This window comes from Hypanus sabinus, chromosome 10 (assembly GCF_030144855.1).
Source record: "Hypanus sabinus isolate sHypSab1 chromosome 10, sHypSab1.hap1, whole genome shotgun sequence".
In the NCBI taxonomy this organism is placed as follows: Eukaryota; Metazoa; Chordata; class Chondrichthyes; order Myliobatiformes; family Dasyatidae; genus Hypanus; species Hypanus sabinus.
This window is the reverse complement of record NC_082715.1, coordinates 89,249,877-89,265,046: the sequence shown is the minus strand read 5'-3', so window position 1 is coordinate 89,265,046 and position 15,170 is coordinate 89,249,877. Positions and strand designations below refer to the sequence as shown.

The window sequence follows — 15,170 nt, the reverse complement described above, 5'->3', positions numbered from 1 at the left end:
GTATATCTGAAGTACTGTAAATCTGAAATTGAAAACAAATACTTTGGAACCACTTAGCAAGTCTGGCAGTCTTGTGAAAAAGTGAAGGCATAGCATTGCACATGGATATTCTTGTCAGAACTGAAATAAAATGCTTTTAGACAAATTGTTAGGTTTAAGGAAGCTGTGTGTTATCTGTAATAAAATTGGATGTATGCAACACTATTGCTTATTTTCACATTGTTTCTTAAAGCAAGTGAAGAATGCATTGATGTATACCATGGGATTTGTGTTTGTCTGCTCCATTCTTCTCTTAATTGGGTAAGTTTTTCAGAATAAGATGCAAAGTTTTGGAGCAGTATGCATTCATGTTTAGAATAATAAAATGTTAGTTAAATAGAGTCCCAGTGAAACTGCACAGAAACAGGTCCTTCACACAATTGTGGCTGTGTTGGCCATCAAAAATTTATGTAATTTCCATTTTCTAGCACTTAGCCCATAGAGTTTTAAACGATGATATTTATATGTTCATCTAAATCAGGGGTGGGCAAACTTCTTGACTTGCGGGCCACAAAGGGTTCTAAAATTTGACAGGGGGGCCGGACCAGGAGCAAATGGACGGAGTGTTTTGGTAATACACCTCATAAGAGAAAATAAAATATCATGGGATATGTAGAAAACATGTGCTTTAATTTTAATTGAAAATGAACAAATGCATTACAACAAAATATCTGTCTTTGAAGTCCCATGGTATTTAGCTATTTATTGAAATGACTTTTAAAACACTGAAAATTAAATGAATAAAATACAGCTTTTTTTAATAGTAACAGTTATTATTTTAAAGCACTGAAAAATTCTGTTATCCTTCAAGATATTATCATCATCACTCTCCTCCTGACTGTCTTTATTTCAAAAACGGTAGGAGATGCAGATCTACTTGTCCTGCTCCTTCTTATTCAATTGTCCCCTGTGCCAAAACTCAACAACGACCAGCACAAGGACAGAACAGTGACAGCACGCCAGTATGCGGAGCACGTTATTTGATCTGGAGCACATTTTTTATTTTGAGAACGTACGTGCACCTGCGCACTACTCATGTCCATCACTTAACAGAAATGACATGTAACATGTAAGGCTTATTGAAAAAAATATTTTCAAATGCATTTTATACATAACACAACGAAGAAACTTATTTTTAATTTCAGTGGGAACAGTGTTGTTGGTCTCCCTTTTTAGCCAGCGCATCAAAGTCTGGATTTAGTTTTGTTGTGGCGATTCTCAGGATGGTTCTGAGGTGTTGGTCAGTTAACTTGGATCTGTGGCTGGCTTTGTTGATGTTCATGTGTCTGAACGCCTGTTCACAGAAATAGGTCGAACCGAACAAAGAGTAAAGCGCAAATGTGGAGTAATATGCTGCACCTCAACAAAGGTCAATGTATATAGAGTGCGTCATCGATTGGGAAAATGCCAGAATTGCGGGGAAAAAACGTTAACAAGGTTTATTAATACAATTTCATCAAGTTCTGCGTGCCGGATTAAAAAGCTTCACGGGCCGCATATGGCCCCCGGGCCGTAGTTTGCCCATGCCTGATCTAAATGCTACTAAAATTAGTCTCTATTACCCCCTTGAGTCTCTGGATGATTTTTTTTTCCTTAATTGCTGTCTTAATATCCTGTTCTTTATTTGAAATCTAGTACTCCTGGTTATAGACACCTCTGCCAAAAGAAAATAATTCTCATTATTTACTCTGTTCCTTTATAATTGTGATACTTGAGGAGACAGGTCAGATTTTCCTTAGCTGCCTCTGCTCAAAGAAAAACAACTTCAACTAGTAGTTTTTCCTCATTGTTTAGTCTAGCCAAAGTACCCTTTCTAGTGTGTTCCATCATTATCTATTTAGCCTCATTGCAAAAATCAAAATCAGTGTCCAGATAGCACCCTCTATTTGTTATTTATGTAGTGTCTTTTTGAGTATTTGGTATTTGCATGTGTCCATATTTGAAATGCAGTCTCCTGTGCTGACAGTTTTAGCTGCAAAAATATCTGCAGCAGAATTCAAGAGAGGTATGTTAGGCAAAACTTAATGAAAAGTCAGTGCATCTTTACAAACCATAATGCTGGGTAAGAATAGGAAGGAGCTTCTTAGTTTAATTCCTCACATGAAATATGATACCTTTTTATAATGCTTTATTCACTGGCATTGCATTGTTGAGTTACATACTTAACTTCATCACATGGATTAAAAGTTGGTGGTTTTCAGTGTTGAAAATACCAAATAACTACATGATCGGTCCTGAAAGGTAACGGAAAACAGCAATATGAATCTCCAGCTGCTGTTTATCAATTGCAGCTTGGCTTTCAAAACCATCTTCCCTTCACTACTAATCAACAAGCTACAAATCTTGGACCACAGTACTTCCACCTGCAACTGGATTTGTTATTTGTATTTGCTCAGCAGAAGACGAGCCCTACTGTGGTCGACTGTGGATTGATGGCATGAGTTTGTCTCTTTTATTCTGTGATTGTAATACCATTTATGCTTGCTATCTTGTGTGTACTTTGTGCAGTGTGTAACTGTTGATACAGTGTTTTGCACCTTGGCCACGGAAAACACTGTTCGCTATTTTCATGAGTATGGTAGAATGACAGATTTGATTTAAATTGTGACTACCGTCAATGCAGGTTGGTAATAACATCTGGGTACATACTTAGCCCATTGCTTTATTCCCTTTGCTCTCATGACTGTGTGGCTAGATGGAGCTCAAATACCATCTATAAATTTGCTGATGATATCACTGTTGTTGACAGAATCTCAGATAGCAATGTCACTTCATATAAGATAGTGACAGTAAGCCAGATTCTGAAGTTAAATCATGTTTGACATATTTACTCAAATTCTTTGAGGTTGTGACACAGCATTTATAGAGGAGAATTTGCAGGTCCAGTATATTTAGATTTCCAAAAGATATTTGAGAATGTACCATGTCAGAGGATGGTGCAAAAGTAAGACCACAATGTATTGGATTAAATGTGTTAGCACGTGTAACCCTCTCACCATGGCTCATAACAAAAGCTTGTTAGCTATCCAACTAACAGCTATTTGACCCAGCAATGCATGAGTAACAGTGAGACAGTCATTTCCAACAAATAACACACATCTAGGGTCAGTAAGATTTAGGTTCAAGACAAACAGTAAAGTTGGAATGTTCCATTAGGGGAATGAAAATTATGGTGAATGCTGTATAAATACTGCCCTGTGCAGAAGTTATTGTTCTCCATGAAATAACAGAGCTTATACTGGCATAAACTTAAGTGGAAGTATATTTAGAAATATTTCAACTTTAACAGACAGTTAACAGAAAAAGACCCATTACAGTTAAGCCAGTCTATAATATGTGCCCATAAATGTTGGAGCTGGGTAGTTGTGCACTTCACTTTAATTGCTCTTGGCGCTGAACCCACTTTCTGCGTGAAAAGCACCGGCCATGATTCGAACTTTCCTCTGAGTCCATTATGAACTAACTGGCTAACTAGTTGGGTATTGGCACTTAATCTGTGGAACCATTTGGCTGCACAAAGAATTTCTTACAACAGTGTCTGTCCTTCGGGTGGGGTTCCCTCGGCATCTTCCATTGTGCTCCTTTCAGCACCTCACTTGTCCCCCCCCAACTCCAGCAAAAGAGACCCCCAAAAATCCATGTTCTCCTAGAAATTGCATGTCACCCATCTCTCTTGAATGTTCAGTGGCATCCCATTGGATAGAATGTTAACAAGACAAACCTAATTTGCTGATACAGCATTCCTAAGCTAACCAAATGACTCATTATCTTAACAGAAAACAAAATACTAGACTAGAAATTTAATTAACAGAAAATTTTGCATTTTACATAAGATCTGCAATAAATAAAATACCCAGCAGCATAACTGTAGTAATACAATAAAACATGTTCTTAACTGGGGTATTAAACATGGATTGAAAATTGGTTGTTACACCAAAAAAAGGAAAAACTTGGAATAACCAGAGGAACATCTCTACTTGAATGCCTCAGGGATCTGTTCTTTGCTCCCAGTAATTTAATATTTCTACTAATGATCGTAGAAAGGAAAGAAATTAATAATTTCCAAATTTACCTATATAAAATAAGGCAGAAGGGCATTTTGAAGAAGACGATGATTTTGTTTTTTTAAAATTTCTTTACCTATATAGCACAGAATAGGCCCTTCGAGCAGCACTACCCAGCAACCTTCAACAACCCTGATTTAACCCTAATCTAATCATGGGGCAGCTTATAATGACAAATTAATCTACCCTTACATCTTTAGAATGCAGGAGAAAACCAGAGGACCCAGAGAACATCCACGCATTCCACGAAGAGAATGTACAGAGGACCCGGGAATTGAACTCCAGACTCCACAGTCCGAGCTGTAACAGTATTGCACTAACTGCTATGATGGGATACAGATAGACTGAGTGGTGAAAACCTGGCAAATAGTTTAATGTAGGAAATTCTCTTTGATAGGAATCACAAGGAGTGTTTATATCTAAATAGAGGCAAATTGTTAAAGCACAAAGATTGAGGGTTCTAGTTCATGAATTATAAAAGGTTAGCAGGCAAGTACAACGTTGGGAAGTCAAACAACATGCTAGATTTTACTGTGAATGGGTCAGAGTTTAAGCAATGGAGCAGGTTTTGTGCCAGTTGTATAAATGTTGGTGAAGCCATTCCTGGAATTTGATCTACAGTTTTGGTCATCTTATTGAAGAAACGGATATGGTAGCTTGGGGAAATCCAATGAGATTCATTAGGATTATTCCTGACATGAGAGGGTAGGCAAAGGTTCATTTATTATCAAAGTATTCAACTTCAAAATTCTTCAGTTCTCTGTGTAGCTAGAAAATCAAGAAAGCAAAGAATGGCAGCGCAATCATCAACCCCCACCGACCCCCAAATCCCTCCTCCTGCCCAAAATCAGAGCAAAACAGATAAAGCGCATCAACTCCCAAGCCCCACTTCAAGCAGTTTAATTCTGTATTCTGTGGAGCTTAGAAGACTGAGGTATAAGCTAATTGAAATATGTAAGATCCTAAGGAAGTTTAACAGGATGGATACTGAGATGTGTTCACTAATTGGAGAGTCACAATGTGGGCATAGCCACGAAATAGGTGGAGATTACTTAAAACTGAAGTGATTAGAAAAATTCTTCTCTCAAAAGTTAGTGAATCTCTCTACCCTGAAGGTGGTCGAGGCCAGATCATTAGATGTATTTAAGGTGGAGGTTGATATATATATTTGAAAGAGAGATGAAAAGAACTGGCATGGGTGAGTTGGGATCAGCATATAAGCTGATTGTGTCAAGTTGCACAGCATGCTGATAGGGCACTGTGATCTGTTCCTGTTCCTATTTTCATCTGCTTCTTGTGTTTGTTAATGACAAGCTTGAAGATTGTTTTGAAAGTCTCTTTCATGGTGACTGTCCTGCTGTCTGCAGCTCAGAGTGATTGATTAATAGCTTCAACCAATAGTTTAATTGCTGAATCGCTCTAGTAGAGAACTGAGCATAAAGCAAAGCAGAAGTCAAGTTTTGTTTTTTGGTCTGCTTCAATAATGCAGGTTTAGCTCTACCCAGCAACTGTGGAGCTTGAGGTAGAGAGAAGAAGGAAGGTAGATGGTGACGTAAACAGCTGTCTAACCTACAGTTTGAATGAACAAAACTGTTGCATTGCTTTCCCTTTTTATCAGGATGTTTGCTAAGAAAGAATAAAAGACAGCCACTTGTCAATACTCTAAACCATTTGTACACTTTCAATGATTAGTAAAGAAATCTAAAAACATCAGAACATTGCCTTTTTATACCCCTTGGTATCAGTCTTTGTCTACCCCAATGCTGCTTTATGGCATGTTAATTTTTCAGGATATGAACATGGCTGGTTGTGGTAAACTATGTGTATACCTGTCTGGACACGCCCCTCTGCTGACTGCTCCTGTGGCTCCTCCCACAGACCCCTGTAGAAAGGCGATTGGAGGCACTGCTCCTCCCTCAGTCTCCAAGATGTTGTGGTCACTTCTGCAGCTAATAAAAGCCTATCGTTTGCTTCCCGTCTCCGAGAATTATTGATGGTGCATCACTGGCATAACCTGCATTTATTATTTATCCCTTAATTGCACCTTGGGAAAGACATGGTGAGCTATCTTGAACTGCTGTAGTCCTGCTAGCAAAAGTTATCACTCAAGGCTGGTTGTAACAACAATGTAGGAATAGCTATATGTTCCCAGGTTTGGGATGTTGTGTGACTTGGAAAGGAACCTGTGGTAGTAATATTACTCTAAGCTGGCAGCAGTTCAAAACTTTGCAGGTGACAGCAGTACGTAAAGTCCATGTCTCAACAAGTACCTGTGTCAGTTTGTTCAGTATACTTGCTGCATTACTTGGAAAAAGTTGGCCCTCAAGTCCCTTTTAAGATTTTCCCTTCTCTCCCTAAGGTCCTTCTCTCCTCCTTCCTCCCAGTTTTCATCCATCCATCTCCAGTGGTGTTCAGGGAAGCCAGTAGCTTCCCCTTGGTTTTCGCAGTTGTCAGCCATGCAAGTCCTGGGTGGAGATTCAGAAATACCGTCTCATATAGATGTAAAAGGATTCTTTATTGCTGTTTCTGTAACAGTTTTGTTTGATCAGTCAGGGTTATCAGCTTTGAGCTGAACCCCCAGGATCAGTGTTTGATCAGAGCCCAAAACTGCTCAAAATACTCCAAGTGAGGCCTTACCAGTGCTTTATAAAGTCTCAACATTACATCTTTGCATTTATATTCTAGTCCTCTTGAAGTGAATGCTAATATCACATTTGACAATAGACAATATGTGCAGAAGTAGACCATTTGGCCCTTCGAGCCTGCACCGCCATTCTGAGATCATGGCTGATCATCTACTATCAATACCCGGTTCCTGCCTTGTCTCCATATCCCTTGATTCCCCCATCCATAAGATACCTATCTAGCTCCTTCTTGAAAGCATCCAGAGAATTGGCCTCCACTGCTTTCCTCACCACTGACTTAACCTGCAAATAAACATTTAGGGAATCCTTCACAAGGAGTCCCTAGTCTCTTTGCACCTCAGATTTTTGAATTTTGTCTTCATTTAAAAAGTAGTCAACCCTTGCATTTCTTCTACCAAAGTGCATGACCATACACCACCCGACACTATATTCCACTTGCCACTTCTTTGCTCATTCTTCTAATCTGTCAAAGTCCTTCTGTAGTATTTCTGCTTCCTCAAAACTAACTGCCTTTCCAGCGACCTTTGTATTATCTACAAACTTTGCAGCAAAGCTATCATCCAAATCACTGATATATTAAAATGAGAAGAAGTGCCCCCAGCACAGAGTGCTGTGAAACACCACTAGTCACCAGCAGCCCACTGCTTTATCCATGGTAGCATCTGTGCTGTAATACCATGGGCTCCTAACTTGTTAAGCAGCCTCATGTATGACATCTTGTCAAAGGGCTTCTGAAAATCCAAGTATAAAACATCTACCAATTCTCCTTTGTCTATCTTGCTTGTTATTTCTTCAAAGAATTGCAAAAGATTTGTCAGGCCAGATTTCCCCTGAAGGAAACCATGCTGACTATGGACAGTTTCATCGTGCTATCAATTACCCTGAAACCACTGTTGATCTTTTGTCAACAGAACTAGGTTAGGAGATTTACTATGCAACACATAATTAATTGAAGCTCCCACTTTGTCTCAGTACAAACAACAACGTAACTATGTTCACCCCGGGCCAGCAGCTTAGAACATGAATTCTACTGTTCTCAGCATACCAGTACCTTCTCAGACCACTTTTCCAATCTTATAACACTGAATTAGGGGATATCTTTTGGCTAGATGATCGATCTTTTCTTCACCCAGCCCCTGGCATGGGCAGTTCTTCCTTGTGATGGTGGGTCTCTTGAGAGAGTTACTGCTGAAAACACACATTTATACTCGTTCCTTACTAATTCAAATATTGCATTCCAGTGTCATTGACTATAGGTCATCTGATTGACCTTTAATACCTTTTTATTCGCTCTGTGCCAAGCCAGCATCCATTTATTGCCCTCTTCCCAGCAAGTGACAATCAGTAATTTATGGCTGTTGGTTCTCTTCAGTAACCAGCTCAAATCACTCCAGGCAGGCACCAACCCTGACATTCATAACCCTGCATATTTTGTATCAAAGAACACCTCACAAGTAACTTCTTTGGAAATGATCTCTAGTTCAGCATATTACCTGAAACATCATTGTGTCTACTTTAAAACAGAAAGGAAAGCAACTTCATCTCTCAAAATGGAGGATGTAAAACAGTTCCACAAAATGGCAGACTTCATCTCCAAGCACACGACAGGAACAAAGACAGTGACTTGTCTGCTTCCACTATCCTTGACCCATTTGAGTTCGACATTTTCTTACATATTTTAAATTCTCCATGGCCAACACCACATCTTTACTGAACAATCAACTCCGATGTCTTCTCAACCCCTGAAATTAGACTAATGAGAAATTAGACCTATAATTTATTTTCTTTGGCCGGTCTCCTTTCTTCAAGAGTAGAGCAACATTTGCAATTGTTCATTCCTCTGGAGCCATTCTAGAATCGAGTGGTTCCTGAAATACCATTGCTAATGCCTCCATAGTCTCTGCAGCCACCTCTTTCAGAATCCTTTGAGGCATTGATTGTGTGGATAGTCAGAGGCTCTTTCCTAGGGCTGAAATTGCTAGCACGAGACGGCACAGTATTAAGGTGCTTGGAAATAGGTACAGAGAAGATGTTGGTTAAGTTTTTTTACACAGAGAGTGCTGAGTACATGCAATGGGCTGTCGGAGATGGTGGTGGAGGTGAATACGATAGGGTCTTTTAGGAGACTCCTGGATAGGTACATGGAGCTTAGATAGGTAATTTCTAAAGTAAGTACATATTCGGCACAGCATTGTGGGCCAAAGGGCCTGTATTGCGCTGTAGATTTTCTATGTTTCTATGTTTTTCTATTATACCATCAGGCCCTGGTGGCTCATCTACCTTCAGACCTTTCAGTTTCCCAAGAACCTTCTCTCTTGTAATGATAAATTCACACACTCCTACCCCTTGACTTCTTGAACTTCCACCATACTACTGTTGTCTTCCACAGTGAAAACTGGTACAAAATACTTATTCAATTCATCCACTATTTCCTTGTCTCCCATTACTGCCTCGCCAGCATCATTTTCCACCACTCCAATATCTCCTCTTGCCTCTCTTTACATTTTGTATATTGGAAGAAACTTCTGGTATCCTCAATATTATTGCGTTCGTATTCCATCTTTTCCTTTTTTATGACTTTATTTAGTTGCCTTCTGTTGGTTTTTAAAAGCTTCCCAATCCTCTAACTCCTATGTCCTTTCTTTAGCTTTTATTTTGGATTTGACTTCTCTTGTCAGCCATGGTTGTATTATCTTAGCTTTAGAATACTACTTACACTTTGGGATGTATATGTCCTGCACTTTCAGAATTACTTCCAGATATTCCAGCCTTGCTGCTCTGCTGTTATCCCTGCTGGTATACTATTCCAATCACTCTTAGCCAGTTTCTCTTTCATGCCTCTGTAATTCAGTTTACTCCACTCTAATACTGAAACATCTGACTTTAGCTTCTCCTCAAATTGCGGGATGAGTTCTGTCATATTATGATCAATGGCTCCAAAAGTTCCCTTTACCTTAAGCTCTCTTGTCAATTCCAGTTCATTACACAACACCCAATCAAGAGTAGCTGATCCCCTGCCAGGAGTTACTCTTAAAAAGCCATCTTGTAGGCATTCTAGAAATCCCCCTTTTTTGGTTCCAGCACCAACCTGATTTTTCTAATCTACATGCGTATTGAAATTCCCCCATGACTATTGTAACATTGCCCTTTTAAGATGCATTGTTTGTCTCCCATTATAGTTTGTAGCCCATGCCTTGCAACTGTCCAGGGTCTTTTTGCCTTTGCAGTTCCTTAGCTCTACCCACAATGATTCAACACCTTCGAATCCTATGTCACCTTTTCTAATGATTTGATTTCATTTTTTACCGACAGAGCCTCCCCTGCCTACCAAGCCATCCTTTCGACATAATGTGCATCCTTGGATATTAAGCTCCCAGCTATAATCTTCTTTCAGCCTCAGTTCAGTGATGCCCACAATGTCATACTTGCCTATCTGTAACTGTACTACAAGTTCATTTACCTTATTCTTTATACTGCATGTGTTCACATATATAATAGCTTCGGTCCGGTATTCATTACCCTCTTTGATTATTGTCTGCTTTTACATTGCAACTCATCTTGTTGACCACAATTTCAGAATCAGAATCAGGTTTATTCTGATCAGCATGTATTGAGAAATTTGTCAACCTAGCAGCAGCAGTTCATTGAGGTACATAATATAGAAAAAAAAGTAATAAATAAATGATTTACAGTATCTGTACTGTATATTGAATAGATTAAAACATGCAAAAAATGAGCATATATTTAAAAAGTAAGGTAGTGTCCAAGGGGTCAGTGTCCATTTAGGAATTGGATGGCATAGGGGAAGATGCTGTTCCTGAATCACTGAGTGTGTGCCTTTAGGCTTCTGTACCTCCTACATGGTAACAGTGAGTAAAGGGCATGCCCTTAATAATGGACACTGCCTTTCTGAGACACCTCTTCTTGAAGATGTTCTGGATACTTTGCAGGCTAGTACGCAAGATGGAGCCGCCTAAATTTGCAACTCTGCAGCTTCTTTGGGTCCTGTGTAGTAGTACTCCACCCCCAACCCACATACCAGACAGTGATGCAACCTGTCAGAATGCTCTCCACGATACATCTACATAAGTTTTTGGGTGTATTTGTTGACATACCAAATTTATTCAAACGCCTAATGAAGTATAGTCACTGTCTTGCCTTCTTTATAACTGCACCGATATGTTGGGACCAGGTTTGATCCTCAGAAATCTTGAAACTGTTCACTCACTACAGTTCTGATTCCTCTGAGGATTCCTTTGTCTTACCTTTCCTGAAGTCTACAGTCAGCTTTTTCGTCTTACTGACATTGAATGCCAGGTTGTTGCTGCGACACACCCTGCTAGTTAATATATCTCGCTCCTGTATGCCCTGTCATCATTTGAGATTTTGCCAATGATGGTCATATCATCAGTAAATTTATAGATGATGTTTGAGTTATGCCTAGCCACTTACTCTTGGTTATAGAGAAAGAGAGCAGAGCAGTGAGCTAAGCACACACCCCTGAGGTGCACTAGTGTTGAACATCATTGAGGAGATGTTACCACCAATCCTCACAGATCCAGTTGCAGAGGGAGGTACAGAGGGCCAGGTTCTGAAACTTCTCAATTAGGATTGTGGGAATGATGGTATTAAATTCTGAGCTATACTTGATGAACAGCATCTTGACATAGGTGTTTGTGTTGTCTAAGTGGTCTAAAGCCATGTGAAGAGCCATTGAGATTGCGTCTGGCGTTGACCTATTGTGGCAATAGGCAAATTGCAATGGGTCCAGGTCCTGGCTGTCATGACCAACCTCTCAAAGCATTTCATCACTACAGATGTGAGTGCCACTGGGCGATTGTCATCAAGGCAGCTTGCATTATGGATTCAGCTGAATAACCCATTTGTTTTGTATAGGTCATACCATCCCCAGAGGAGATTCCATTGATCCATATATCTGAGCCCCTGCCCCATTTGCCAGTTTTTTAGCTATGTATCCATCTACCAAATTGTCCTATAGGGTAACATAATTGGTGGAAATGTGCAGTACATAATTAAAAACTACTGACATTGAGTTGGGGTTTCTCTTTAAGGGGCTACTCTGATGTGATAATGCAATTTCGTAAAGGGTTTATAGCGTGTTTTGTGTTCAGAAATGTGTTGCCATGGCTTTTCTGAAAGATAAAACACCTCTGCAATTTTATTTGTGAAAATCTACAATCACATTCTTATTTTCCCTGGCATGTAGTATGGGCAGCAAGCCAGAGATTACTTCTACCCAGAAGATCCTGTTTCTTTTCAGCTTTCTGTCTGGTTCCCTAAAATCTCTCTTCGGACTTGCTCACCTTTCCAACCAACGTAATTGGTGCCAATATGTTCTAAGACTTCAGGCTGCTCACCCTCCCCCTTGAAAATTCCATGGACCCAATTCAAGATATCTCTGATCCTGGCACCTGTGAGAAAACATGCCATCTGGATGTCTCTATTACACCCATGGAATCTCGTTTCTGTTCCCCTGACTGTGGAATTTCCTGTCACCACTAAAGTTCTGTTCACTTTTCTTCTCTTCTGAGCTGTCATAGGAAAGCAGCATCCATCACCTGAGATCCCCACCATCCAGATCGTGGTCTTTTCTAGCTGTCCTCAGGTAGAAGGTATAAGGGCCCTGGGACTTGCACCACCAGGTTCAAGAGCAGTTGTTATCCATCAACCGTCAGGCTCTTGAATAAAAGGGGCTAATTACATTCACTCTCTCCATAATTGAAATGTCTCTACAACCAATGATTTCCTTTTGAGGACTCTATCTCATTACCTCACATTCATGTTACTTATTACTATTTATTTATATTTATATTTGCATAGCATGTGGTCTTCTGCATTCTGATCTTTCATTGTTCCTGTTATAGTTACTATTCTACAAATTTGTTGTACATGTCCACAAGAAAATAAATATCTGAGTTTTATAAGGTGATGTATATGTACTTTGGTAACAAAATTTACTATGAACTTTGAAGATGCCTGAGTTTCTCCTTTCAAAAACTATCCAAGTTTTGAACACCTCTACAACTGTATTGTGATAACAATATTGTCAAAAGAACAAACTGCTTGGGCCGTGGTGAGTGGAGGGGGGTCATTAATGTTTCGGGCCAGAAAGTGCATCAGGACAACCCTAGTTTTTCTTTTCCCTCTGATTGAATCCCTCATTCCTTCATTTTTTTAAAATAACATTTTAGTATCTTTTGTATCCTTTCCAAAATCTTGACGTTGTTCCATTACATGATACTCCAACTTTTTAAGTGGTTAACCATTGTTTTCCAGTTTTTGAACTTCTGTCTTTATTTGTAGAGCTTAGTACTTTGTTATTATTGCCTTTCCAAATTTGTCCTGTCATCTCTAAAGATTATTGTATTTTCACCCATTGGTATTTTTTTTTGCTGCACCCTTATGAATTTTATTTATTTTGCTGCACCTTATTCTTCTGACATGGAGCTTCATTTTTTCAGTTTGGTATACATGCCACAATTTCTATGAAAATGTTGCAGATCAGTTGCTCCAAGATCATGTAATGAATGACACTAACAAGGTTTATCAATGGGCATGGTTACGGACTGAATAATTGGGGAGTGTTCCCCTTTGTGTTTGAAGATTTGAAAAACCACTCCAATTGTCCTGAAATCAATGAATGGAAAAGTGAGCAAAGTACGACAATGAATGACTTGAATTCAGGAAATTAAATACTCTCTTGAATATAAATCAAATTTGATATTCTTTTTTAAGTTTTTATTTAAATGTACACTGTAGTCTCATTCTCAACCTTGTCTGATGAAATGCATTAGATTTCAATTGATCCAATGGATGTAAAGAATTACCATTGAATTCTTTTATTTCACACTGCTTTGAGAATTTTATGGATAGCGCTTGGTTAAATTTAAATGGTTTCCTTTTAATAACGTACAAATTATTTTGCAGTAGTACAGGGTAGATTTTTCAAAAGTTGAGGTCACTAGAGTTTTTTCTGTTGAAATGTAATTTTAAAATTTGATGCCATGTAGGTTTCTGTACAATTACTTCCTGTTAATTATTGTTTTACCAAATAATTTTAAGTTGTGTGATTGAAGTAATGAAATTGAAAGATTAAAGATAAATTTTAAATCCATTATCCATGGCACTTTGAGACACTTTTATTTATATTCATAAAATATACGTTCATTTTAGAACACCATACGGTGTTCATTATGTAAGGTAAGTGCAATATCTGAAGTTAATCTTTTTTTCTATTGTAGTGCTTTTGTTCCTTTGAATATTCCAGCAAATCAAAACTCTACAGAATGGGAAAAGGTGAAATTTCTTTTTGAAGAGCTAGGAAGCAGTCGTAAGTAGAACATTCATTTTGCATTGATAATTCATGGTCTTAGAGTTTTATTTACTTAGAGCCATGCCTTTTGGCCCACCACATTTATGACAGCCAGCATGTTTACAATTTTTAAAAAAGCACAAGACTATGGGAGTAAAAATAGTTGATAGGTTACATTATGTTCTTTCCATTCTTAGGATGTTGCCATTCATCATGATCTTGCTCCTTGCAGACTAGGTGTACAAAGTTAATTCTGCAGGTCAGGCTTGATAACAAAAAATGTTTACTTCCATCTCTTTCAAAAACAAAAATAATAATAAGGAATGCAATGCTTCAATAATCACTAATTCCTTAATAATTACTATTTTAGATCAGGATCTGAAAAAAAAATCCAGATTCAGATTCATTTATCTATCACATGTACATTAAAATATACAGTGAATGAGTCATTTGCATTGACAACCAATACAATCTAAGGATGTCCTATGTGCAGCGGGCAAGTGTCATCACCCATTCTGTTGCCAACATAGCATCAATACTGATTTACACAACCTGTGGACTCAATTTCAAGAACTCTACAACACATGTTCTCAATCTTACTCATTTACTTTTTGTATTTTGGCTATCTTCTTTTGCTCATTGTCAGTCTTGGTGTGCAATTTTTCATTGATTATATTATGCTGCTTTGTTATACTGTGAATGTCTGCAAGTAAATTGATCTCATTGTATATATGGTGACATAGATAATAAATTTGCTTTGAACTTTGTAGGCATTGGACTTCGTTAATGTTCAAACTGACAGTGGAGTTACACTCCAGCAACACATAACATTACAAATTCAAGACAGATAATGAAATTAAATGCTACATGCTGAAAATTTCAGCAGCAAAACAGAAAAGCAGAGATCTTCCATGAAAATTGGGTCAATAAATATTGTTAATGGAGCAAATATGTAAATATTTAAATGAATAAAAGTCAGTAGCCTAGTAACGTAGGTGTCATGAAATCGCAGAGTAAAACATAGGCCCACAGAAACATAAGGTGTTCTGTAGATGCTGGAAAACTTGAATAACTTACACAGAATACTGG

At 38.5% G+C, this 15,170-nt stretch overlaps 1 protein-coding gene across 2 annotated transcripts in view; it reads left to right on the top strand.

Moving 5' to 3' along the window:
- The window catches only part of lmbrd1 (LMBR1 domain containing 1), a 186,090-nt gene that overhangs the window by 95,864 nt on the left and 75,056 nt on the right, over nt 1–15,170 (top strand). For both annotated transcript variants that reach the window (XM_059982288.1, XM_059982289.1), the window contains exons 5-6: nt 233–300; nt 14,011–14,099. In XM_059982288.1, coding sequence (XP_059838271.1) covers nt 233–300; nt 14,011–14,099 — 157 coding nt within the window. The remainder of the gene's footprint in view (nt 1–232; nt 301–14,010; nt 14,100–15,170) is intronic.